The sequence below is a fragment of the Strigops habroptila genome, chromosome Z (assembly GCF_004027225.2).
Source record: "Strigops habroptila isolate Jane chromosome Z, bStrHab1.2.pri, whole genome shotgun sequence".
NCBI classification, from domain to species: domain Eukaryota; kingdom Metazoa; phylum Chordata; class Aves; order Psittaciformes; family Psittacidae; genus Strigops; species Strigops habroptila.
In genome coordinates, this window is record NC_044302.2 from 87,054,486 (window position 1) to 87,081,109 (window position 26,624).

The window sequence follows — 26,624 nt, forward strand, 5'->3', positions numbered from 1 at the left end:
GTGCGTGCTCTCTTCTAGTGTTATAAATTAACGCGAGGACTGTTAGATGTGTCTTTAAAACAACAGCAACGACTTCAGCAGCAATGCAACACAACTTCCTGCAGCATTACTTCCCAGCAAGGTGCCAGCCTGGCCCCTGACTGTGCCTTTTCCCCTCGGTCCTATCAGCCCTTCCTCTTGCTGCCAAAAGCAGTTTCAGATGGAAGGGTTGCTGAGTGCTCGTGCGAAGGTTCCCCTTGGCCCTGCCCTGTGGTGACCCACCTTGCCTGCAGAGAATCACAGAATAGTTTGGGTTGGAAGGGACCTTAAAGCTCATCCAGTTCGAACCCCCTGCCACGGGCAGGGACACCTTCTACTCGACCAGCTTTGTCCAAGCCCCGTCCAATCTGGCGTTGAACACTGCCAGGGATGGGGCAGCCACAGCTTCTCTGGGCACTCTGTTATAGTGCCTTAACATACTCCCAGTAAAGAACTTCCTAATGTCTAATTTACATCTATTCTCTTTCAGTTTAAAGCCATTATCTTCCACTCTGCTCCTCTCGGGCACTGTAGGCAGTTCTTTAGTCTCGGTGTTTGCCCCTCTAGGCAAGGAGCAATGTGAAACGCTGCAGCCTGCCTCACGTTTTGCCTGTTTTTTAGGCAAACCTCTCTTTCGAGCCTCGGTCCTTTCCCTGTGCAGTGTTTCCCTCGCACCCAGCCGGCCCTCCCTTACCTCTCCCCTGCGCCTCCCGACCATCGCCAGCGGGTGCAACCCGCGCCCCCCGCCGGTGCTGCTGTGCTCGGCGCTGCGGCACCGACACGCTCAGACCGCGCATCCCGCCGTGCAGCGCGGGACGGGCTCCTCCCGCTGCGGGGCCCACACGCCTCCGGCTCGGCGCACGGAGGCCGCACTTCACCGGCGCTCCCCACCCGGCCCTGCCCGAGCCGGTGCCCGCAGCGCGGGAGCCTCCGCCAGGGAGCGCAGCTTCGGCACCGCGGGACTACAGCTCCCGGCACGCCCCGCGGAGCCCGCCCTGCCTTCCGCTTCCTGCCAGCTGCGGTCAAGGGTGGCGCGGCCCTTGCAACCAGCGGAGAGGCGCTCAGGGCACAGTGGTAGGTGACGGCGCTCAGCCGCGGGCCTGCGCGGGGATCGGGACGCGGGCATCGGGACGCGGGCGCTGCCGCGGCCTCTTCTGCACAGGAAGCGGCCCCCTCAGCCCGGCCGTGGCTCGGCGCTTGCCGCCTCCCCGCCGGTCGTGCCGAGCCGCGCTCCGGGGATGGGTGGCGGGTCGTGCGGTCCCGTCCGGGGGTGCCGGTCCCCGGAGCGGCCGCCCCGGGGAGATTCCCCGCAGCTTGGGCGGGCGGGCCGAGGGTGTTTCGGTCCGTGCAGCGGGGTGTGCGGGGCCGGTGCAGCTTGTCCGCATAGGGGCCGTGCCTGTGATGTGTCGCTTTCCTTGGAACGAGTCGCTTCCTTCCTGCTGTTGTGTCGTTTCAGACAAACTTTAAGGGGCTTTGTGGTGTGTCAGAGCTCTGGCCTTTGTTTTATTCTATTCCCTTTTTTTCTGCTGGCAGAGATCCCCTTGCAGCTGGGCTCAAGGTTATGCTTGCCTGACTGACATCTCTGGTGAAGCTCATGGGCAGAGTTTGCGTTGGGGAGGGGCAGTCTGCTACATGGTATTGTTTTAGAATCGAGATGAACAGGGTGTATTTTTTCATCTATGTACTTGAAAGCTAAATTACCTAGCTACTGAAAATGCGTTTGTCTCTAGTTGTCCAAATGGCTTCTTTTGGGTGGAAGAGAAAGATTGGTGAGAAAGTTTCAAAAGCTACTTCCCAGCAATTTGAAGCAGAAGCTGCGGATGACAAGGATGTGGCTGAAGAAGATGATGCCAACTGGGTGCACGCAACGAAGAGAAGAAAGGAGATTCTCTTAGAAGACTGTGTAAAGAAAAGTAAGGAACTGAAGGAGGAAGGTGCAAACTTGGCTGAAAAGACGAGGTACTAATGTTATCTTACTCCTTTTCATTGACTTAGCAAGTGCTAAATGATATTTTAATCCTTTCTCTAAAGACTAGGTAATTTGCTAGCAGCTGCAGTCACGTTTTTCACATTTAAAATAGTGACCATTTCTTTCATTCCGTCTTTACTGCCTGAAACTAAAAGCCAGTTTCCTTTGGTGGCGTTGGCAGCTGTGAAATGAAGACTATATTCCATCTCATTTTTGTGTGTACACGTAACAGAAAAATGATAGAAGGAGGGAAATGAGAAACTTATTGAATCTCACAGTGAGATAAGCTGCACTGTGCATAATGCTTTATCTACTCTGGTAGTTTTCTCCTCTACGGTAAATGTGTTTTTTTCCCTTATTAAGAGTAAGCTTATTGTACAGTGCCCAGGCAAATGCTGCAGAGCAGCTAATGCACTGTTAATCTGTCTAATGCTTTTGGAAAGTCAGGTTCAAGTAGCTGCTCCGAGCATTTTCTGATAGCAGTACTGAGTTGAGAGTTTGGCAATTCTGGAAGGATGTTGTAAAGATGGTGCTGTTGTTCTGTTATGCTTTAAGCAGAAAGTATATTTGGCATGGCAGGCGTTAGAAGAGGGAAAGAGGGACTATAAATTAGATATTAACTACATAATTTGGCTGGATCTTCTCTGTAGGGAGGAAAAAATCAGTTCCAAGATTAGTCTCCTTAAAATCTTCAGCGTGCTTGCAAGCTAAACCTGTGTCTTGACTTTACCTCTACATTTTATTCATTGTCCCAGATCAGACATAATATTATTTACCTGATAGAATCAATTCTATAATAAGTCAGTATGCCCTGCTGAGATGTTAAACTTCTCATTATCAGAAATTTAATCCTAAAAAAGGGTTTTCTGGGCAATATGGTAGACGAACAATTTAGAGGTTTAAAGCAGACAAGTTTATGTATGATAATAAACACATCCTATATGTGGTCTGCTCTGATTTAAAATATATAAATATAATATAATAATTAAATACAAAATGTCTTTGAGAAAAGATTTATTTGCAAATATTTAAATACTGTTTCCTCTTACTACTGTTCACTTGAATGGTGACACTGTTCAGGGGGACAGTGATTCACTTCTGTAGATCCTTTTGAGTTCCTGTGTTACATAATTCCTGCATAAGATTGTGAAGCGTTTTGAAGTTGGCCTTAACTTTAAATCAGCTTTAAGCATGCTGCCATTGTATTAATACTTTTAATGCAGCACCTGAATAATGATAGAATCCTAGAATGGTTTGGGTTGGAAGAAACCTTAAAGATCACCTAGTTCCAACCCCCTTGCCATGAACAGGGACACCTTCCACTAGACCAGTGGAACATGGTCTAGTGGACCAACCCCCATCTAGCCTGGCCTTGAACACTGCCAGGGATGGGGCATCCGCAACTACTTTGGGGAACCTGTACCAGTGTCTCACCACCCTCATAGTGAAGAATCTTTTCCTAACATCGAATCTAAACCTACCCTCTTTCAGCTTAAAGCCATTCTCCCTTGTCCTGTCACTACCTGTCCTCATAAAAAGTCCCTCTCCAGATTTCTCACTGGCCCCTTTAGGTACTGGAAGACTGTTACAAAGTTCCCCCAGAGCCTTCTCTTTTCCAGGCTGAACAAGCCCAGCTCTCTCAACCTGTCTTCACAGGAGAGGTGCTCCAGCCCTCTGAGCATTTTTGTGGTCTCCTCTGGATTTGCTTCAACAGCTCCATGTCCCTCTTGTGTTGGGGACCCCAGAGCTGGATGCAGTACTGCAGGTGGCGTCTCATGAGAGCGGAGTAGAGGGGGAGAATCGCCTCCCTCAGCCTGCTGGTCATGCTGCTTTTGGTGCTGCCCAGGGTATGGTTGGCTTTCTGGGCTGCAAGCGCGCACTGCAGGTCATGCTGAGCTTCTTGTCAACCGTCACCCCCAAGTCCAGGTCACCCAAGTCTCCCAGGTTGGTTATGTTACTATTAGTAGCTGAAAGCACAGAATACAATTCTATGTCAAGTCAATTAACGTCTTTAACACTGGAAATAAATTATTCAGTGGTCTATATAAAGGTAGGACTGTTCTGTCATTTTCAGGATATAGAGATTGTTACACAGAGCTTTCAGAATATAGAGCTTGAGAAATAAAGAAGTATTTCTAAATATTTTCTTTCTACAGCCGGTAATCACTAATATTTACTGTATTTACCTATGTTAAACAGATGGATTTTTATTTCTGTCTTACCTTCTGTTCTACCCTTGCCTTCCTCATGTTTTGCTTTGGCTGTTGTATATCTCTTCTCTGTGGATTTTGGTGTTCTTTTTTGATTTTTTTTTTTTTTTTTTTTGGGTGTATTATGTAAAGTGTAATAAATCTCTTGAACAGCAGCAAATAGTCTTTTGTATATGTGGTTTAGGGCAGGGAGATACAAGCTGCTGCATATTTATTTTGAACAACAAGTAATTTTTGATGCTTTTTTATATCCTAAGTTGAACTTCAAGTTTTCTTTTACCTGCAATTGGAAAACAATACAAAAGCTTAACCCATCTGTAAGTAGCAACGTAAGTTGTTTTTTTTTGTTAATTTAATGAGAACTGCATCATCTCAGAAGTGCTTATAAGAGCTACTGAGAAACACTGAATGGCTTATAACAGGTTTGAGGAACAAGTAACAAGAAATTAAAATGCAGCTTTTGGGAGGTTTATAAGACATATGCTCTATGTATTAATGTTCTTATATCTGAGGTTTAACGGAAGTTCTGACTTGAAATTGTAGTTTCCATGAATTACTCTAGCACACGGTACACACTTTAAGCAGTTATGGTGCTGTCAGGGTACATAACTTTTAGGCAGATTTTTCTCTTAAAAAAAAGATTTCACATAGATTAGAGTCTAAACTCACAGTGGGAGGCTTTTATTACTTGTTGCAGGTGGAATAGTTGACATACCATTACCAAGAACTTGAGGAAGTGGACTAGAAGGAATGTTTATTTTCTCTGGTTGGAAGTTCTGGTAAGGGAAGGCAGTGATGATGTTACACTCCCACTATGGATTTGTTAGTGTCTGTGTATGCAGTAAGTCAGTTTCTGTGGATGAATGAGATCTGATTGACTTGTGCTTGTAAAGTGAGTCTTCATGCTTCCTGGGGGAAGGAGTAACAAATGGGCTTCTTGGGGATCAGAACTTGTACAGCTTGCTTTCTTTGCCTGTTGGCAAACTTGGGAGCAGCATGGGTGAGTTGTTCTGGAGGTGGCAGCCCTCTATGGGTTTTCAGCTTTTATAGGAGCTGCTTGAGGATTATTTGTACCTGCTGTAATGTGGGTACGTGAACCTATTAAGCTGAGGCTGAGGCAGACACAGAAGAAAAATGGTACTGAATAGAACAGCTTCAGACCTAGAAGCTTGATCAATAGGCAGTTTGAAGATGGTGTTTGAATGACTGATCTTGCTGTCAGAACAGAAAGAAAAGGCAGATACTTGGAAGAAGTGTCACACTGTATGCTCTTGGGATATGAGGGAAGAAGCAATTAAACAAACATGTACAAACATACATATAGTCTTTTGGGAAACAGACTGTTGTCTGCTGGTAGAAAGAACACAGAATATTCCAGAGGAGAAATTGGTTTTGCTTATATGAAACTCCTGATGCTGGCAGATTATCAATCTTGAGACACTGGTACGGGTGTGTCTACATACACTGGAAATAAAAACAAAACATGAAAAGAAAACAAAAACAAAACCAACATAAAACCAAACAAAACCTGATCACAAACAACAAAACCAGTCAACCAAAAGAAAATAACCTAAAAACCAAAAAGCATAATCCAGGTTAGGTTTTTGTGTTAACAGTCCTAAACTGTTTTAAATCCAGCATAATTCCAAAGGATAAAATCTCATGTGCTCAGCCTCAGTATTTTGAATACAGGAGTTTGTGATTACTGTCTATTTTGACTGGTAGATACGTCATCTTTGACTGTGGAATGGGTTTAGATGAGATTCAACAATAAAGTATAATGTTCTTAAACATACAGCATGTAGAAAGCTGGTAGCAAGGACAAGACAAACTTCTCTCGGACTGCCATCTTCAATATAATGGAATTGCATATGCGTTTAAATGGCTTTGCAATCCCCCTGTGCAGTTTTCAAACTACAAACATTTTCGTAGCTGGTCCAGTAGGTGGAGATAGAGTCCTTCTCAATGTACCCCGAAGAGGTGCAAAAAATGCTCGTCTAAATACTTACTTTTCTTTTGCAAATAGACACTATTAGGTTTAAATTCTTCATTTGCATGTATTTTTTCGATATTGCTAAATAAAAATTAATACTGCTCTCAATTCTGAGGATATTTATTTGTTGTTCCATATTGCAGTAAAAATATCTCCATCTCTAAAGCTAGTATTGGTTTGGGAAGATCATGTTTTCAGCTGGAACACTCATACATTTTGTCTGAGCTTACAGAGATTCACCTATGTTAAAATAAATAGTTGCAGTCACTTTGTCACTTGATGCCACTTTGTCACTTGATATGTAAATTAGACTGGTTAATAAGGTTTTACTCTTTCTTTCCTTAAGCTTTTGCAGCAACAAGTTAAATAAGGACATGTCAAAGTGCTATGAGCAGGCCAGGTAGTAGGTCAATTTTCATGAAACTGTTTGCTTTTTGAGAGGAATTAATCTTTTAAGAATTACTTGATTTAATTTTATAATTATAAAAAAAAAATTTGAACTTCTGTAAAGTGCTGCTTATTCCACGTTTTAGCAATTGAGGCTTTTTTTCCCTTGATGCTAATATGCCAGCATCACTTCACCATGTGTAGCATATGATTCCTTAGCAATATAAGCTCTAATTGAGTTTGTCTTTCTCACTAGACGTTTTAAGGTGGTTGTGTAAAATGATAAGGCATACTCCTTTAAAAAGTGTGTTTAGCATAGCGGAAAGCTAAGTTATCAAAAAAATAATATTTTTAACAGATGGAACAGGAGAATAATACTTATTTAAAGTTGAAAAGCCTGTCATGTTCTTATAGCATTTGTATTTATTGAATTTACTCATGTCTTTCAAGTTTAGATTATGATAAGCATTTGATGACTAATGAGTTGTGAAAGTGCTAAAGTAATAAAATTGCTTTCAGATTATTTTGATAATTCATATTGATGCAACTAACATGACAAAGGGCAGAAGTCATTGTGTTGAAATTACCTTTCAATTTTCAGTCAATTAAACAGGTGTTACTTACATAGTATAGTGTTAATAAAGAAGTTTCCCAGAAGATCCAGCAGCTATACCTGGCAGGAACATTTCAGCAGTTTAATAGGCTCATTTACATTACAGAGTAGTCCAGTAGAAGTGCGGTATGGTAGGGAAGAATTAGGGGTTCAGAAGAGCTGGTTGCATTTTTTTTTTTTCCAAGGTATTGCCTCCAAGCTTAAGAATGGCTCATCCCGATCAGGAGGAAATCAAGAAAAGGTAACAGTAGTCCTGTGTGGACGTACAGGGTTCTCCTGGCAAAACCCAAACAGGAAATGGATAGGTGCAAGAGGTGGGGGCAGGGTCATGAGTTCCAGGAAGAACATAGAGACCTTGTTTGACCATGGGATGGGCTTAGGAAAGCCAAAGCCTGCCTGGAATTGAATCTGGTGAAGAATGTGAAGGGCAACAAGAAATGATTCTACAGATGTTTGTATTTGCAGCAAAAGGGAGACTGGGAAAAATGTGGGTTCTCTGCTGAATGGACTAAAGAATCTAGTGGCTAAGGATGCTGAACAGGCCGAGGTACTCAATGTCGTCTTTGCCTCGGTTTTTAGTGGTAAAACTTGCCTTCAGGAACCCTGGGCCCATGAGACCAGAGGGAAAGTCCGGGACAAGGAAGACTTACCCTTGGTGGAAGAGGATCAGACTGTGAAATGCTTAGATGAACCTGGCATATACAAGCTCATGGGACCTGATGGGGTGCATCTGTGGGTGCAGTGGGAGCTGGTTGATGTCATCACGAACTCTTTACTGCGTTTGGAAGGTCATGACAACTGGGGGTGGTTCCTGAGGCCTGCTAGAAAGCAAACATCACTTCTTCATGAAGGGTAAGAAGGAGGATTCAGTGACTTATGGGCTTATCAAGCTCTACTCTGTCCCTGGGAAGGTGAGGGAGCAGATAATTCTGGAAACCATTTTGAAACACAAGAAGTACAAGGTTATTGGGAATAGCTGGCGTCAGTTAGCAAATGGGAAATCATCCTGATGGATGACAGATTGACCAGAGAACAATGTGGACTTTCCATCCTTGTTGATACTCAGAACCCAACTGGACAGTAATAACCTGGGCAACCTGCTTCAGCTGACCCTGCTTCGAGCAGACTGTTTGGATTAGGTGATCTCTAGAGGTTCATTTCAATCTTGGTTGTCCTATAATTAATCCCATTAAAATTACAGACACATTTAAAATCCAGAAGATAGTTCTTCAGACTTTGAATTTGATTGTACAGGTCGTTGGTGTGGAAGCTTTCTTGGTGGCTGGGAAACTTCTGTTTATTTGTTTCAGTAGTTGGTATGTATCTTTGGTGGAATGCTTTGGGTACAGAGAAAGATGCAAAAAAATGGGCAGTCTTTGCTCTGTCTTCTTACCATCTCTGTTTGCTAACTGACCTCATTTAAGCAAAGATGCATTTTAAAAGAAATTGAAAAGGCTTGAGTTAGTAGATAATCTGGAAGTCTACAAATTTAGCTTTTATTTCTGGCTCCTAGAATAAAGTCTAAAATTCTGTTAGGCTGCTGGTATATTGCATCAGAAATATTGACTCTTATGGAAGAGTGATCTGAAAGCCTTAGACAGATTTTGTAATGAAGTGTAGGGAAATCCCTGGAAAAGGCTTATGGTGAAACTGGAGGAATGTAGTGAGTGCTCACTCCTACTTTTGTTTGTAGGCTGAAAATAACTGTTGGGTATCAGTCTTAGATGCAGTTTGCATGCCAGGTATAATTAGCTATTCCATACAGTGCTTACCTTTTTCAGAGTGAATGATCAATACCACTCTTCTCCAAATAAAATGAAAACTTTTAAGTCAGTAATTATTATCTTTGATTAGGTTGAACGTTTTCTAAGGTAAATCGTGCAAGAATGCAGAGAAAATAGGTAGGCTTGCCTATCTTCTTACATATTTTTTACTTCAGTGTAAGTAGAATGTTATAACATGAATAGGGGCTTGATTATAGTGGTTGTGACTTCTAGTCAAAATATGAGACCACTTTCTAATGTTTTCCAGGGTTTAGCATTATTGTCTGTTATGTGTATGTATATATACAACTTCCTTGCTGTTAGCTTCCTTGACAATGCCATACACGTGATCTGCTTGCTAAAATGAGACTAAGGGTGTGTAAACTCTAACTCTTGAGTGCAGAACACATGAGCTGAAACAGAAAAGACTCTGAACAAGTATGGACTTCTTACCTCCTTTTTTGGGGAAAAGCACATGTTGCAGCTTCTCTCTTATTAGTCAGAACATACGGCTTGTGTTGCAGGCCTCATAACCTTTCTAGTGAATTAAAAAAATAAGTGCAGGGAGTGTTTTACAGTGTTTAACACCCTCCCATAAATTGCCATGTGAAGTAACACGTTAATTTTTGTCTAAGTTAATTTTTATTGCTAGACTTACTGTTTTTCCTCACTTACTGATAGAATTGTTTCTTCCTGGTGATACACCTATTTGTCCTATCTCATTAAGGAGGAAGTTCTTTGCAGAACGTTTAAGTAGTTCTTTTAGTGTAAATTACAGTTTAATGTAGCTATTTTCCTTTTGTTCTGTCAAATATTATTTTCCAATGATTGGTTATTATTTGGTAAAGCAGGAGTTCAGTTTTGAAATTGTGACTAATTTAGTGTGGATTTTTCTAAGTGTTTGTGCAAGAATAATTGTAGATTATTTGAACTGTAGACAGAGTTTGAATGATTTTTAGAGTATCATTTTGCTAGAATTATTACTACTTGAGGATATTGAATTGTAAGGTACTGTCCATGTGTATTTGAGTGTATACATGTTTTTGTAGGTATGTATTTGTAAATAGAAACAGAAGGAATATTTGTCGAACAACTAGACTGGAAGCATTTTTTTACGCACATATGTTTTTCTTAAGGAGACAACATAACTTAATTGGTGCCTATATATCATCCTGTGTAACTTTAGGCCTTAGTGAAGTCAACCAAGATATAAATCTTTGTTTGTTCAGGGTCTCTTCACAATGAAAGGAGACAGAGGTATTGACATAATTCAGCTCATTTAAGAGCTTAACTCAATTTGGGATTTGGAGGTTCCTGTTGCTTGCTGTTAACCCTATAGATACCTTATTCATGTACAGGACCATTTGTAGTGCTTTTGCCTTCCTGAACAAGGTAGCTGTGGGCAAACTGGGAGGATGCTGGCTGGCTACAGCCATGCCAAAGACCACTGTCAGACAGAGTAACACTGCTCAGGTGCCCATGTCTGGGAACGTTCCCTGGACTAGTGTGCTAGTGCAGATACAGCCTGTGAGGCTACAGGTCTTTTGTGTGTGGTCTTAGTGTGAATGCTTGAGGTTAGGTGCCTAAACTTACATGGGTCAACTGGGTTTGTCTGCTTATACCTGCTTGGAGATGAAGGATAATTTGTTATCTGTCTTTGGATTTAAGTGTAGAGGGTCTGGTCCTTCTGTGCGTGAAATATAATTTACAGGACTCTGTAAGTGAAAAGCTGTTGAATTCACTGGACATGTGCAACATAGTTTTTTTTAAATGAACTCTTTCAAAATGTGTCTGTTTACTTAAAAACTCTTATTTAAATATGCAGAGTATGTTGCTGGAATTGAAGCATGAAAAAGAATTCGTTCTTAAGTAGAAGTGTCATCTGTACGTATTCATTTTCATGAATGTATTAATATCTCCAAATAGAGGAGTCAGGCCTGACAATTATGTTCTTCTAGCCCTCTAATGCTTGTGAAGTTAGTGGAAAATAATGAATACTTGCCTGTAATTTTTACATTTCATTAAAAAAGATCCGTATGTACTTCTTAGTGAGCAGTAGGACAGGAATTGATAGTTTCTAAATTTCTACATTGCTACCGGCTTCCGATGCTTCTGTTTGATTTCTAGCACTTTTTATGGACAGCTTTTGTTTATGACCAAATAAAATACCTGCATCTAATCCCAGAGTAACTCGGTAGTACTACGTAAGGTCCTATAAGGAACTTCAAAATATAATGGTCTGTAAATAAATATTATAAAAATATGGATATAGTTGTTTTTTTAATTTACAACAATATTATACATTTAATTTTTATCACTCATCATAGCTGTGCTTGAAATATTAAAAAATAGGTGAAAGCATATGTGCTGACATATTTCTAGCCTTGTAAATTATACACAAGTAGAGTAATTAACTCTCTTTACCTTTTTTGTTTTATACTTTTGACATTCTGTGATTTTCTTTGAATCTGATGTGTGTATGCCATGCAGCCTTTGAGATACTTTTCCTCTGCAACACTTAAAACCTCTTACTGCATATAAGGGATAATAAGTATATACACCAAAGTGCACCTGGTGCATTTTCATTTTCTCTCAGTGTTTGGTTGAGATGAAGTGCTCCACTACAAGTTTCTCTTACATCTGGCTTGTCTGTTTTCTGAATTGATCTCTGAAACTGCCTTCAGTCCTTTTCTCTTGCTGCATATTACTGCTATAAACTGGCTGCAACAGGGACCATCTTTGGAAATGGTAGAGAAGGTGGCAGCAGAACCAGCACTGTCGCCATCCTGCAGAAACTAATTTCTGCTAGCAGGTCTGTACTGGTAGGTGGTGGTCAGAGATTCATGTAAATAGTGCAAAAACTGTCAAGTCACTTAAAGAACACATTTCTGACTTGAGCTAAGAGATTTTTCCCACAACTTCTACTGTTAAATACACCTAGTTCCTTTTAGTTGTATTTAGAAATTATTTTTTTCATAATATTATTTCTCGTCATAGAGGAAGCTTCGGGGAAAAATAAAGTTATTTCCTTATTTAATACCTTTGTCCAGTTGCTCTTAAAAAAACTCCTAGTTATTGCTCCTGACAGATAATATTCCGTTCTACCCCCGTTGTTTTAATTGTCTTTATGGTGTGTGGAGTGCAAATTTGAAAGAGTAATTCAATACGGTTTGCATAATCCTCATTGAGCCTGATGTGTACCTGTTCTCCATATTTTTTAAAATTAACATGTACTGGATTTAAGGGATCATAATAGCCTATCGGCATTTATTTCAGGAGTTTGCTAAAAAAGTAGGATGTCAATGTGTTTTGTTACAAAGACCTTGGGTTTTATGCACGTCAACTTGTTTTATAGCTCCCTACATGGTGTCTTCCACATCTTATGGCATATCATTAAAGTATCCTTAAACTGCAAAGGATGCTTGGCAGTAAAGGCTCAGAATAAAAACTCTTTAAGAACAATGTCTTGTTCAGTCAGGTCTTTTGAGGTGTTAATTCAAATGGCAGATGGAGAAGATCAAGAATAGTACATTCTCTTTTTTCTTTGTGGAAATATTTGATGTTATAGGAGTCCTACTTGTGTAAGAGATGACTTCATAACTTAATGTACTTCCACAAGAAAAATTACTTGTAAGGGTCTTGTACACTAACATGTGGTCATCAAATTAATAAAAAAAATAATTGATTGTGGATTTTGAGTTTCTTTACTGCTTTTTGACCTGTTCATTTAGTTGCATGGGAGTTAATGATTTAGTAATTTTGTAGACAATTGTTAAATTGTATCGGGGATGAGTTAATTGAAAGCAAGGGCTGGTATACGTGCTACCTAGCTTTGGTTGTTTACAAGTCAAGTATCTAGTCAAAGGTTGCAGTTCCATCACTGATTAAGCTGGTTTCAGTGAGGGTCAATATCACCCAACTCTCCTGCCCTCTCATTCCACCCATTTGCAAAGTCCCATATTTTTTTTGTTTTACTCTCTGGGGAGCCAACTTTGAATGCTAGTTTGTCAGTGGACTGGAGAAGAACCCTGGCTGGAAAATAGCCTCCAGAGGCTATTTTCAGCCTCAGATCAGAGCGGTTGCTGGCTCTGATCTGGTTCACAAATGCTTTTGTGAAATAGGCAGGAAAGTGGGTGTTAGAGTAAGTGGCCAAAAGCAAGGGAAGTGGAGACAAGTTCTTTCATTCATGTGGTATTGTTGTCTAGTTGCTGCCTGTGTGTTATTGTTACTGTACTGCACTTACAATTTCAAATGGATGTCTGTGAATGTGTTTTCGTTCTTAGGCCAGACATTCCAATTTTTACACTTTTTATGTGTTCATTGCCTTCAAAATGAGTCTAATTCTTCACTCACTTTGAGTGGGCCTTGAACGAATTACTTAGCTAGTATGTGCCTGTGCTAATGTGTTAAATGCAGAGCAGTTATTTTCTCTAATTTTAGCACTACATAACTGAAGTACACTTTTTTTAGGGTGTATAGGTGCAGAGAGAGTCATAACATGACAAAATTGTTAACATATACTGCCAAATACTTTTAGTAAATTGACCTATATGAAAGAGGTGACAGACATTGTACATTTTTCTTACTACAATCATTTGGGTGACCATGCATCTATCCCAATCTCAAGAGAAGAATCATGGTATTTATATCATGCTCAATTTTCTAATATGGTGTTTGAATACCGTAAGTCAAAGATGTTAGATGAAGAACCATATCTTTCTACCTGTGGATGGTGCCTGGTTTATACTAATACCGTAGAGTGACAAGGATAATGTGTCCCTCCCCTCTTTCTTACTCTCTGAAAAACAATCGGAGAAATTTTGATTTCATGGAGAACCGAAGTTTGCTATTTGGAAGCCAGTTCAAACTGACAATTTTTACAGGCTGCCTTTCTTAGAGTGTATTGGATGTGTTTTCACACTAGTCTCTGGAGTTTCACTGGCTCTAGAACCTAAATTGCAAATCTTAAAAAACATTGTTTTATCTTTGACCTATGAGCTTTAATAGAAGTCCAGTGTAGTGGACCATGGCTTATGCTTTTTGTCTTCTGCAAAAATTAAGAAATGACAGTTAAGACAAAATGCAGATGATAGTTGAAGATTTTTTTCTAAACTTAATTCTTTGGATAAGAGATGTTGGCAATGGATAATGGTTTGTACTCAGCTGGCTCCGCAATCCTATTTTACTGTTAAAAATGGGAGACACTTGTTAAGTAGGATAAACTTACTGAGAGGAGTTCTACGGCCTACGCTTCTCTGTAGGAAGTTGTGTTTGTCTGAAAGCTTTAATACAGGCTTTTATTTTCCTGGCAGTCTGATCTTGTGATGATCATAAATTCATCCTTAGTGGATTTAGATGTTGACGTAGATGTTTTTATTGTCCTTAGTCTGTCAGTGAAACTCTTTTGTTTGTCAGAAGGTTAACATTCCCTGGTATTTCTTACACATAGCTTATTTTCCTAGACATTTATTTGAAGTATTGCATGTTCTAAAATAGAATTGTAGTTCAGTGAAGTATTTCAACTTTCAGTCTTCAAAGAGCATTTCTGATCTGAGTTTGATTAATATTTGAGACTTCAAAAAGGACTTAAATAGGGACCTAATAAAAAAAAAGGTTTGTGTAGAGCATTCTGGGTGATAAGATCACATGTTGAGATTGAAATAAAAATTTTCCAGTATAGAAAATTCTGGTTTAGTCAGCCCTTGCTAGACCACCTTTCCATCACTGCCAGATTGAAAAAAATCTGTAGAGCTCTCAGCATGAAGGTGGTAGGAAGCTATTTGCTAAAGGTGCCTGTTTTTTATAATGCATTCAGTTTCATGACTATCACAACTCTTGTCTTGCTTAGTAAAGTAAGGACAGTGAACTTTTTGAACTTCCAGACATGTATTTGAGATATTAAAGTTTAACTACCATGTGAAACCATTACAATATAGCAGTGTCATCGCTGCCTAAGTAAAGATCTGTTCTTTCTGTTCATGCAGCCAAATGGAGAATTACACTGGGGAGCTGCTTAGTGTTTTAAAACAAACTAATGTCATAACCTGGTTATGTTGGCTTGGTTTAAGAAGCAAAAGCTTTTATAATGGTAGAAAGCAGGGACTAGGAAGTAGACTGAGGTGGGAAGAGTGCAGAACGACTTACAAGGACTCACTTAGAATGACTCTGCAACTTTATGTTAAGACGTTTGTATTTGCCTTTCAAAAATATAGCAGAATTCCAATACGTCCGTATTGTGGGTGGAATTGAATGAACAAGGTTTCAGAAATTATTTTAGTAGCTGATTCCTTTTGTGGGATTCAAAACAAGAAATGAATTCCAAGCAATACTAGAAAAAAAATTTATTGACATACAAAAATAAATAAGTAAGTGCTAAAATTAGAATTGTAAATGCTATCATTCAAGGAAAGGCTAGATGGGGCTTTGAGCAACCTTGTCTAGTGGAGGGTGTCCCTGCCCATGGCAGGGGAGTTGGAGCTAGATGATCTTTATCGTCCCTTCTAACTCAAACCATTCTATGATTAAAATGCCCTAATTGAGTTATGGAATAAATTGCTGTCATAAAACCTTAGGAAGTTTTATGTAAATTACTAGTATAAACAGCTATTACGTGGAGCATTGTATAAGTATGGGAGAAATCTTTAACCTAGCTTTTTTTTTTCTGGGTAATTTATAGTTTTTTAGTATATTGTGAGAGCGCCTAAGTTATTTAGTTTCAGTCATCATATTTTGCTAATAAATTGAGATTGAGAGAGAGAAATTTTAAATAACAAGCAAAACTGGAAAAAATCCACCAAGTTGAGTGTATTTCTCAGTCTAAAGAAATTTCATTGATGTTGTTAGAGTTTGTTGATGGTAGCTTTTGTTAAGTCTAGGAAAAGGGTTTGTAGAGAGAGAAGGCTTTTACAAGTCAGACTTAATTATACTTAATAAGTGGGATCACTCTAATGTTTAAAGAAGGAAGATAGTAAGGAATATACGTTAAAGGGCATCACTGAGACACTCGTCCTTTCTCTGGATGCAATACTGAAGCTATCAGTCATTGACTGCTTCCGTTTCTTTTTTCCTCAGAAGAAGGGATCTTCCAGTTCACAGATGCATTACAGCTGTGTGCAGTATTGCAACAAACTAGTGTTTGTTGTCCTGGTTACTTTTCTGAAAGTGAGTTGTAAGTCTATGGGTAGTTTTATGGGAAGGGCATCCTTCCAGAACTCAAAATATTCTTTGTAGATGTTCCCTGCTAGGTAGAGCATAGGATTTGAGTCAGAAAATAAGAGAAAGAATTAATTTTGGAAGTTAGGATTCAGAAGCATAGGGTAGTGTGGGCTAAATGGCTTAAGTATTCCCATCCAGTAATTAATGTAGATAAACCCATCTGAAATATTAATCTTCTATTGAATGTTTAATGTTTTATTTTGCATCTCATGCTGTGCTATGGGAAATATTAAAGAGATAGTTCAAACAGTTTTTGCTGTTAACTCTCTTTTGATAGGCACTATTGTGTGTATGCAAAATCACGCTGACAAAAAAAGTAATCAGTCTGAATCTATTGGTTCTTGTAAAGTTCACAGAATCATTAGCATTGAAAGGGAGTTCTGGAGATCATCTGGTCCAACCCCCTGCCAAGGCAGGGCCGCCTTGGGCAGGTTACATGGGAACGTGTCCAGGCGGGTTTTGAATGTCTCCAGAGAGGGAGACTCCACAACGCCCCCTGGGGCAGCTTGTGCCAGTGCTCAGCCACCCTCAACGTAAAGTTCTTCTTCATGCTGAGGTGAAACTTCCCATGTTTTAGTTTACGGCCATTGCTCGTCATCCTGTCACTGAGCACCACTGAAAAAGAGTCTGGCACCATCCTCCTGGCAGTTGCCTTTGACATAATGATCTGCATTCATGAGTTCCCCTCTCAGTCTGCTCTTCTCTAGACTAACCAGGCCCAGCTCCTACACTCTCTCCTCATAGGAGAGATGCTCCAGACCCCTGATCATCTTTGAGGCCCTCTGCTGGATCCTCTCCTTGTCTTTCTTGTACTGAGGAGCCCAGAACTGGTCACAGTACTTCACATGTGGCCTTGTAAGTTGCTTATTGGTAGGAACATAACAGCTTTGTAAGGGACTAACTAGTAGCTCTGTCACAGAAATTGGAGCACAGACATGCCTCATCTGTACCTTTACAGAACATTTTTGCTTAGTGTGACTGAGGCTTACCACTCCCTGTCTCTGCAGTGCTGGCAGTGAGAGTTCCCACTTTTCTTGCCACTTTTCTGTGTATGATTTACATGTTAGTCATCTTGGGATTTATAAGTGTCTGATACTTTCCTTCCTGGAATCAGTTCTGGATGATGACGCTGAATAATCTGCATATCTATACATTTATGTCCTTGTAAGTAGATCCTACTGTTTATTACACATCGATGTGTCACTTATTTCAGGTGACTTGTTGTTTTTTGCTGACTAGTATTTGCATTGCTGCTTTCTAGTAGTTTTACATCAATCCTTTCTAATTGTTTCATGGGTGTTTTATACAGTACTTTCTTACCTAACTTATTCGTACTTTCATGAAAAATGAATTAAATTTGCCCTTTAAGTCTCTTTAAAATGCCATAGAGGATTACCTGTTTCCTCTGTCTTTAATCTCTTTCTCTCTGCTTTTGTACATAACTTGTCATTATTACTCTGATGTTGACATCAGCAAATATTGTAAAGAGGACAAAAGTAATAGAGGGAAAGAAAATGAAGGGAAATTACGTTATTTAGTACAGATAACAAAAGCGTGTCAACTAGATGAAATGGAACTGCTGAGAATAGAATGTGAGCACACTATTGCTTTTTTGTGTATCATCTCTCCCAAAATGTTTTGCCCTGTTGATGCCCTCCTCTTGAGCATCATATTTTGGCAATAAGTGATTTTGGGAAGGGAGAGAAATACTGGAATCTAAATTCCAGAAACTTTTTTTGGTGCTGTTAACAGCTTTTGAGTTCTCGGCTTAGTTTCTATGACTGATTTCTGAGAACCAGGAGGATCATAACATGAGGTAAGAGTGACAGAGCTGTCAGTCATATGTGGACAAATAATTAAAAGATATAAAGGATTAAATGCCTACTCAACTAAGAAGAAAACAGATGGTACCTATCATTGCAGCTCTACTACTATTTTTCTAAAGGCTATCTGAACAAATAATTCTCAAGACCAAAATATGACCTCAAAATTGCTTCAAATGCAGCATAACAGTTTTTCTTCTACTGTTCCTGAAGCATCAATTTTTCTTCCTGCTGCTTTCATAGGAACTTCTGTTGAAACTATTTTGAGGAACTCAAGCTTTGTATTTAAAATTTAATGTCGGCAATAAAAGTACATCACTTACCTCTGAATACTTAAAATATGACAACTATTGCAGTATCTGATACTTGATTTATATTAATAATATATTTGCAGCTTTTGTTTAAGATACTAAAGTAGTGAATTGATTTTGCTGAAACCATGCAATTTCATTTCTTTTGACGCTTGTGAGGTTATGGCGGTCTATTCTTATTGCATAAATAACGAAATGGTAGCCGGATGTTGCATTTGTGTTGCAGATTTTCTTGTCTCCTTACAGATAAGTGCAATATCTGAGTGGGGTGGATGGTCAGACACCGGAACAGGCTCCCCAGGGAGGTGATCATGGCACCAAGCCTGTCAGAGTTGAAGGAGCATCTGGACAATCCTCTTAGTCATATGGTTTAGTTTTAGCTGGTCCTGCAAGGAGCAGGGAGTTGGACTGTGGTCCTTATGGGTCCCTTCCAACTTGAGATATTTTATGAATCAGTCAGTGATTCACCAGATTGTAAAGAAGGGTATGAAATAAGTCAAAGGCAGCAGGGCCCTTGGCCACAATTCAAAATGAAATGTATTTGTGAAATATGTCTTATGGAGACTGTCGAGTATAGGCAGCATCCTATTCTATTCACTCCCCATCATTACCTAGTACTCTGTTGCATTACTCCACTGTCATTTGTTGTTAGCATTTACTGCAGTATATTCCATTCCTGGGTCTCAATAAAATAATTGTGAAGTAGTAGTGCGTGGTTAGTTTTTCATATTGTATGTGAGGAAATTAAGTGTTATTCCACATGAGAGAGGATGTTTCTGTCTGAAACAGTACCAGAATCCTGATTTTGTGGCACTTGCTTCTCTTAGTTAAGAGATCAGTTTTCCCCAGTACTGGATTTCATACCTTTTCTTTGTCAAAATTAGTTTCAAAACTGTATTTGCCTAATAGATGCAATGATAAAAAGTGTCTATATTTACATGTGTGGCTGAAAAATGTTGAGCGTTCCTTTCATTCTCCTTTATTCTTTTTAGCTTCCTTCTTCACCTGTTCTTTTGAATCTTTTCTCCCATGGTTCAGCCCTTCATCATCTCCCTGTTTAAAAAAGGAAGTCTATTCCTGTAAACAACTTCTGCTTTGCTTTTAATTTTGCTTTTCTTGGTATGTACTCTGTATAATTACTGACTATTGTTCTTTTCCTCTATCTTCCACCAAAGTCTGAATTTGACCCTACGCTACGTTAGAATTCTTCTAGCTTGTGTTTCTGATGGCCACAGACTGTTCACATTCATCCTTTATGGTACTAGGATTTGACAAATGTTTTTGGTTTTGTTTTTTTTAAAAAACATGTTTTTGTTTTTTTAAAATGTTCATTTTCCCTTCTTTAGCTCTGTCTAACTGAGCCCTCCTATAACATCTGATTGCAGAAGTGTCCCTCCAGGTCTCTAAGAATTCCCAGGAGTTACATTGCCTTATCCTTTCTTCTGAATCAGTACTTCTGTGCTCTGCTTCTCTCCTGCAGGCCTGTCTCATTTTACCTGAATTTGATACCATCTCATCTCTTCAGTGTATCTTCAGATATTTTCAGTGTCATTCTGAGCATGCCCTGTTCCTGAAGCATCAACTGTGGCAAGTCTGTTGGAGTAAAGTTAAAAGATTATAAATCCTGTGTGATCTGCAGTGATAATTTTTATCATTATATATATATATATATATATATGATTCAAAAACTGACCTCTGTGTAACATGAACAGGGTTTGGTGGTTTGGTTTTTTTTTTTTTTTTTTTTTTTTTTTACCCAGAAGCCTCCAATTAAATATTTTTAATGGAAATATGAACTTGTTTTAATGATTTTGTGTAAGAGTTCAAGAGATCCTGTTTTCCCAGAAGTGGTCTTGAAAAATGAAGTATAAGCATGAGATGTTTGTTTCAAAAGTTTAGCAAGCTGTAGTAAAATGTGCCAAGTCTCTATGGCTCCCAGATGGTCACTAGCATGTCTGAAGAGAGCAGTTTCAGTACTTTAGGGCAGCTATGGGATTTCATATACTGTTAAATAAAAATTGGCAAGATTCATCAAGTTGTGTACACTGAAGCCATCCCACATTTATCCAGTTCTCAATAATTTATTTCTCTTTATGGCACTGCAATAAAGAAATTTATGATTAAGTTTTAGTTATAGTTGTATAATTTTTTTTTTTTTAGTGAGGTGTACTATTTTACTAAAATGACAGTAGATAAAATTAAATATACTGTATCGCTGTACTCGCATAAATAGTAACTCAGTACTTCAAAATATGATGGTCTCTTAAAAGTGCTTTATATTATTAGAGTTTTGTTGCTTAGTTACAATGTATATACAAGTCAGGGCTTCACTTTTGCTGGAAATGTTAATTTGATATTCTATAAAATCAAGATATGCCCATTATTAATATTCTGTGACTTATTTACTGCTACATTACATAAATCTTCATAGTAGTCCTTCATATCTAAAAAATAATGGGTCTATTTGTTGCAAGATCATATTTTGCTTAAAATTTGTTTTCATTTAGTCAAGAGCTAATCGCATCTCATCTTAAATCATGTATCACTAAGGTTGCTGATGTAGCATCATATAATCCTAAGGAACCATAAGAGATTTTCTACTCCAACTCCTGCTCAAAGCAAGGTCAACTAGAAGTTGCTCAGGATGTTGTCACTTGAGTTTTGGATATCTTCCAGAGTTGAGATATGTTTAAATTGGAATTTCCTATGCTTCAATTTGTGCCTGTTGCTGCTTGTTCTGTCAGTGGGCGTGACTGAGGAGAACCTGATTCCATCCTTTTTACTCCATTCCCCCTTCCAAATTGGGTATTTTTACATTTTGATAAGATCCTGCTTGAGCCTTCCCTTCTCCAAGCTGCATAGTCTCTCAGCCCCTCCCTATATGACAGATGCTCCAAGCCCTTAATCATCTCTGTGGCCCATTGCTGGACTCACTCCAGTATGTTCCTGTGTCTGTCATACTGTGCAGCCCAGAACTGGACCCAGTGCTCCAGATGAGGTCTCACCAGAGCTGAGGTAGATCACCTCTCTGTCTGCTGGTGATGCTAAGGCAGCCCAGGATGCTGTTTGGCTTCTTTGTTGCTAGGGCACATGCTGGCTCATAGTCAACTTGCTGTCCCCCGGGACCCACTGATCTTTTATCTGCAAAGCTGCTTTCCAGCCAGTCGGCCCCTGGCCAAGTGGTGCTTGGGATTAATCTCCACTTTGATAAATATTAGAGGTTTCTGAAGAAGGTTTATAGCATCACCAGTGAATGAATCTGTGAGTTTTGAGTCTCATTCTTCTTTCTGAGATGTTATTTTTGACACAAGCTTGATTTTTTTTTTTTTTTGTTTTGTTTTTTTTTTTTTAAGTGCTAGGTTTCATATCCCTTTTTTCTGAAGGGACATAAGATTCAGATGCATGTTACTGTGCATTACCTGTGCTACAGCATGTGTTCTGAACATGTATGCTCTCTTTCCATATCAAGCGTATAGGAAGAAGTTCAGGTAGACCTCAGTGGAACAGCATTAAGTTAAATTTGTTATTTCGCTTTTGCCAGCCATGACATGGCAGTTTTTGCAGCTCAGCTGCTGCATGCAAATTTGTTACCTGCTAGTCACTCAACTGCATGCGAGCTTATTTATTTGCTGAGAAAAGAAATGGGAATAGCAAACGGAATGCTTATTAAATTTTATGATATTCAAATCATATCAAATCACTGACAAAGCAAATGTCATATTTATAATGAAGTTTTCCTTTTCAAAACTAGTTCTCCCTCATATAATGGTAAAGGTTCCGTACAGTTCAGCTCAAAGAAAGATATTGAGAGACAGTAAAATGATCTATTTTTTTCAATTATGTATTTTACAACACTACCGCTGTGCTAGCTCACTTCTTATTTCAGACAAGGTTTATGGTTTTCATAAAACATTTACTGGAACATTGACTTTACAATTTTATCTTGTATCCCCAGGCAATTTTTTCAGTAGGATGTTTGATATTTTGTACAGTATATAATCTTTTCCTTCAAAAGAAAGAGGTAGAAAATTCTTTGGTTCTATGATTATCTTTAGAGAAAGGACTTTCTTCCTAAATGTGCATTACTAGAGCAAGCGACAGGGCTCAGTTCTCTTAAAAAGAACATAGTCCTTAGTTTTTCCTGAAACAACAATGAAACATCTTTCTTTCATGAATATTTAAAAGCATAGAACAGAGTTGAGTAACTCACTGTTCATACACAGAACACACGTAGCGCAACATTTCTATGAATGGACAGACAAACCTCTTCTCCTTTGCCCATCTTTATTCTTTTGGCAGACTTGACAAATTGGCAGCAAAACCCAACAGGATTTTGAGAAATATTTGCTTATATTTGGCGCTCCCTTCAGAGGTATCGTGTTCTGGCTAGGAGTTTTTATCCCATTCAGACTGACACTTGGAGCAATGATGTCTCTGCTGTTGAAGTAAAAATGAAGATTCCTGAAACGCATCTTTTATCTTTCTATTTGCAGTGTTGTTCCTTCCTTTCTGGTTGCTGAAGTTGTTACTGTATTTGCTCAGTTTTCCAAAATTGTCTTTTTCTAAACTCTTTTGGTACACTCACAACATTGCGCCTTGCTGCATGGCCAGGACACTACCTAACTGAGCTGAGGATTTCTGTTATTCATGTAGGTTTTATTCTGCTATGTTCATGCCAGCTCTTGAACAGAATTATCATATTCTACTCAAGAAGTAGTTCTTGCTAACTAAAGCACTAAAGAAGCTTAAGGCTTCTATTGACATGCGTAGAAAACACGGTGTGAACACCTGCGCATGAGGACTGAACTGAGATGACAGATGCACAGCTGGTGGCTGAACTTTGAGGAAATGTGAAAATTTATTGAAATGTCTTTTGCTTAGCACTCAAATTAAACATCATACGTATCAGTGTCATTTACAAACTAGTAACGCCTGAATCACAATGAGAGTTTAACTTCAGTTGCATTGATTTTCCAATCTATTCTTCTATTCCTGATTGGTTCAGAAGCTTTTGAAGTCATGTCTCTGCTCTGGAAAACCTGGAAGCATAATACAAACCAGAGGACTGAAAAATGGGGAGGGGAAGGAAAAATGGGGAGTAGGGGAAGATAAAACCTGTTTCCATATGAAAATTCTGGGAGAATTTATTTATTATATTAAAATTGCAGTGTGTCTGTCTATCAACAGTAATTGTTTTCATGCCTTTGCAGTGAAATTAATATGAAACTGTGTAGGAGCTCCTATTTTTATAACATAGGTGGATTTTGGAACAGATTCAGAGAACATGTGGCATTGCACAGACTCATTAATGTTAACCTGGAGCCACCTTTAGAGTTGAAAGATTGCACTCCTGTAACTGCATCTTACTCTGCTGTTAAAATTCTTCAGTCTGGTTCAAAACTAGTATACATTTGTCAATATTTACTTCTCTATTCAAGATGAAGACTTGCTTTTTATTGTTTTGGTCAACTCATCTCTTTTGTTGTGTTTTCTAGAGAAGTGTAACATATTATGAAGCTACTGTATACCTTTCCAAAGTTCAGCGATTTCAAAATAGCTTTTTGCTTTCAACTTTCTTTTTGTACTTGCATACAAAAGTTATTCAGATGTCTTCAGTATCTTACAGTACAGAAATGCAGGAAAGTAAATCATATGTTTTAGCCTTTTTAGACTGAAAAAGAATTTTAAATTACAACTGTAGGAAGGTGTGTTGGACTCAGATTGAATTTCGTTACGCCTGACTAAAGGTGATTTTGACAATGAGAAGAATTCGATTCAGTTCAGAATTTCTAGTTTTAAGTCATTGCTTTGCCATACGTTTCGTATGTTGACTTCTAAATTCACTTGAGGCCAGTTGTACAGTAGTACTTAACATCCATTTGGTCAAAAGAACAAATAGGTAGTTCCTAAAAACAGTTAAGCGTATCTTAATAGGAAAGTCGTTAGAAAAATCATTAATGCTAATGAGATACCATGGCACTTCGTCACATGGCATAATGTCAGGATATAAATTGAAATAATCTAATATCTTTAAATATAGTGAGACTGTAATATTGTTTTAACTGCAGGTACCGAGAGGCTATTCGGAAGTGGGATGAAGCACTTCAGTTAACTCCAGAGGATGCTACGCTTTATGAAATGAAATCGCAGGTAAAGCATGACAGTTCTTTATCAGAAAACACTGTGCTTGTGAACAAATACCATGCAAAATTGTGCAGTGGTTGTGCACAGAAAATACAGAACACTTTAGGTCTTTCATTTTTCCCAACCCTATCTTTTAGGTATCTTTTAGCAGGAATTAAAATAATGGTGTTGTCCCAGCCAATCACAATAACCAACATCTTTGTTAGGACAGGAATTAGGATGTTACAATGCGGAAGAAGCAACTGGAATATTTAAAAATTGCATTGGGAGGAGCGAGGAGAGCCTGACTGTAATAGATCAGCGAATTTGACCATTAAAAATCTGGCTGCTCGTTCTAGAGTTGGTTTAATACTGTCAACGTTAAACAAGGATACTATATGCAAAAGATATGCTCTGTTCTGTTTTCATATTTAGTGTTACATAGTAATAGTTTTGGAAAAGAGCATTAAACAGAGTATACTTGTGATGTCAATTCATCGGAGCCTTTATTTTAAAGCTGAGAAAAAAGGCTTGCAGCTGTCAAAACCTCACTGAAGCGATGAGATCAGCTTGTAATTTCAGTGTGTCTTTGCATGGTTTAGATAGCAAAAGTACAAGGATCTGTTATTTTGTTTTGATTGGGAAGCTTTGGTCTCCATCTGTATGCAAAGATACAAAAATACATATTGTTTTTCTGTATTAAATAAAAATGCTCTTCTGCAAAAATAGTTTTAATTTGAATTGAGGATGAGATGTATGGTTTCTTTCAACCAAATGGACAAATTAGAATGGGAAAAACTATTTTTAGGATGGTAGCTACTCAAGACATGGCTGAAAAAATAAATTTTTTTTAAAGATAGGAGAAAGAGAAAGGAAAAGAAAAGAAAAATGGTGATAATAACTTGTAGGAAGCTGGCTAAATTATTTAGTTTTAAAATCTTTGTTGTTTCTGTAATTTTTTTTCTCGTATAAAAAACCAAAACATCACCACCTCCCCGTCCCAAAAAAACCCTTCCAAATCCCAACTTCCCTCAAACCAAAGGTGTGGTAACAGCTCTTTTTTTTTTTTTTGTCCTGGATGCTGTCACATCTCCTCTTCACCTCACAGTCATGTTGCCTGTGAAGAAATTTTGATACTGCAAAGGGATTATGTGAATAATCATAAGCTCATTTCAATGCAAAATGCTGAAGGAGTCATTTGTTTTATATAGCTGCAGAAGGTTTAGATCTTGCATTTGCATTTGGTTTGAGAAATAATTTACGGCTTTAAGGGTTTTTCTTCCTGAATTATTCTGGGAGAAGTGTATTGTTGGATTTCTTTGTCAACATATCATATGTGTGTAAGGGATCCAGATAGACTGTATAAGGAAAAACTCGGGGGGGGGGGTGTGTCTGTGAAGGGTTGATTTCTGACTTAGTTTGTTAATTTGAATGGTGTTGGCAAGAAGATGAAGTAATTTTATTTTTTGACTTTAAACTGCTGAATTTTTCTAATGCAATCCTCTCATTCTATACCCTGCATGATGCTGAAAAGTGGGCATTTATTCTCCCCATTTTCTCCCCAAGTTAGATTTGTAGTCGGTTATTTCTTCCTAACTTCTAAAACTGGAGGCATGTATGTCCATAGACCTTTTGGAAATTTTGCAGCGGTACTTTCGTTTAGCTTGGGCACACTGAGGATCGGATCTGTATGTTATTTAGGTTGCATACTAGTATTAACAGATGTCGTATATGATTTAGGTGCTTGACTCCTACATGCTTCTATGGTAACAAAACATCATAAACATGCAGACCTCCATTAAATATTTACTTTTATTTGGATGCTTTTACATCAATGCTAGCTCAAATGAAAGAGCTGTCTAGCATAGTATTCTGACAACTTCCAGCAGTGAATGGCTGTCATCAAGACATAAAGGCTCATATAAACGGTATGAGCCTGCAGCAATACTCCCCTCACGATACTTTTCCCAGCTTCTAGCAAGCTTTGGCCCTGGGACTTCTCTGTGTTTAGAAGTGCTTGAAAGATATTTCTTCAACAAATTTGTCTCATTGCTATCTGCTGTCATGTGAACCTTTAGCGTCTGCAGAGCTGTGTCAAGGAGTTCCAAATCTTTAATTATGCATTATCACAAGAGACAGAATAATATAATTCTGCTTTAATTAGCAACTTTCTGGGATGCTGTAAGGGTGGTTAACTTA

The 26,624-nt window shown here is 38.7% G+C and overlaps 1 protein-coding gene across 3 annotated transcripts in view; it reads left to right on the plus strand.

The window, feature by feature from the left end:
• The first annotated feature begins 829 nt into the window (after positions 1–829).
• The window catches only part of TTC33 (tetratricopeptide repeat domain 33), a 44,636-nt gene continuing 18,841 nt past the window's right edge, over positions 830–26,624 (plus strand). Inside the window, exons 1-3 of one of the 3 annotated variants that reach the window (XM_030469789.1) lie at positions 830–1,092; positions 1,749–1,977; positions 24,371–24,452. In XM_030469789.1, coding sequence (XP_030325649.1) covers positions 1,757–1,977; positions 24,371–24,452 — 303 coding nt within the window. In that variant the 5' untranslated portion in view covers positions 830–1,092; positions 1,749–1,756. Of the gene's footprint in view, positions 1,093–1,417; positions 1,497–1,547; positions 1,654–1,748; positions 1,978–24,370; positions 24,453–26,624 lie in introns of those variants that run through there. The other 2 variants (XM_030469791.1, XM_030469790.1) reach the window with 2 other exon arrangements.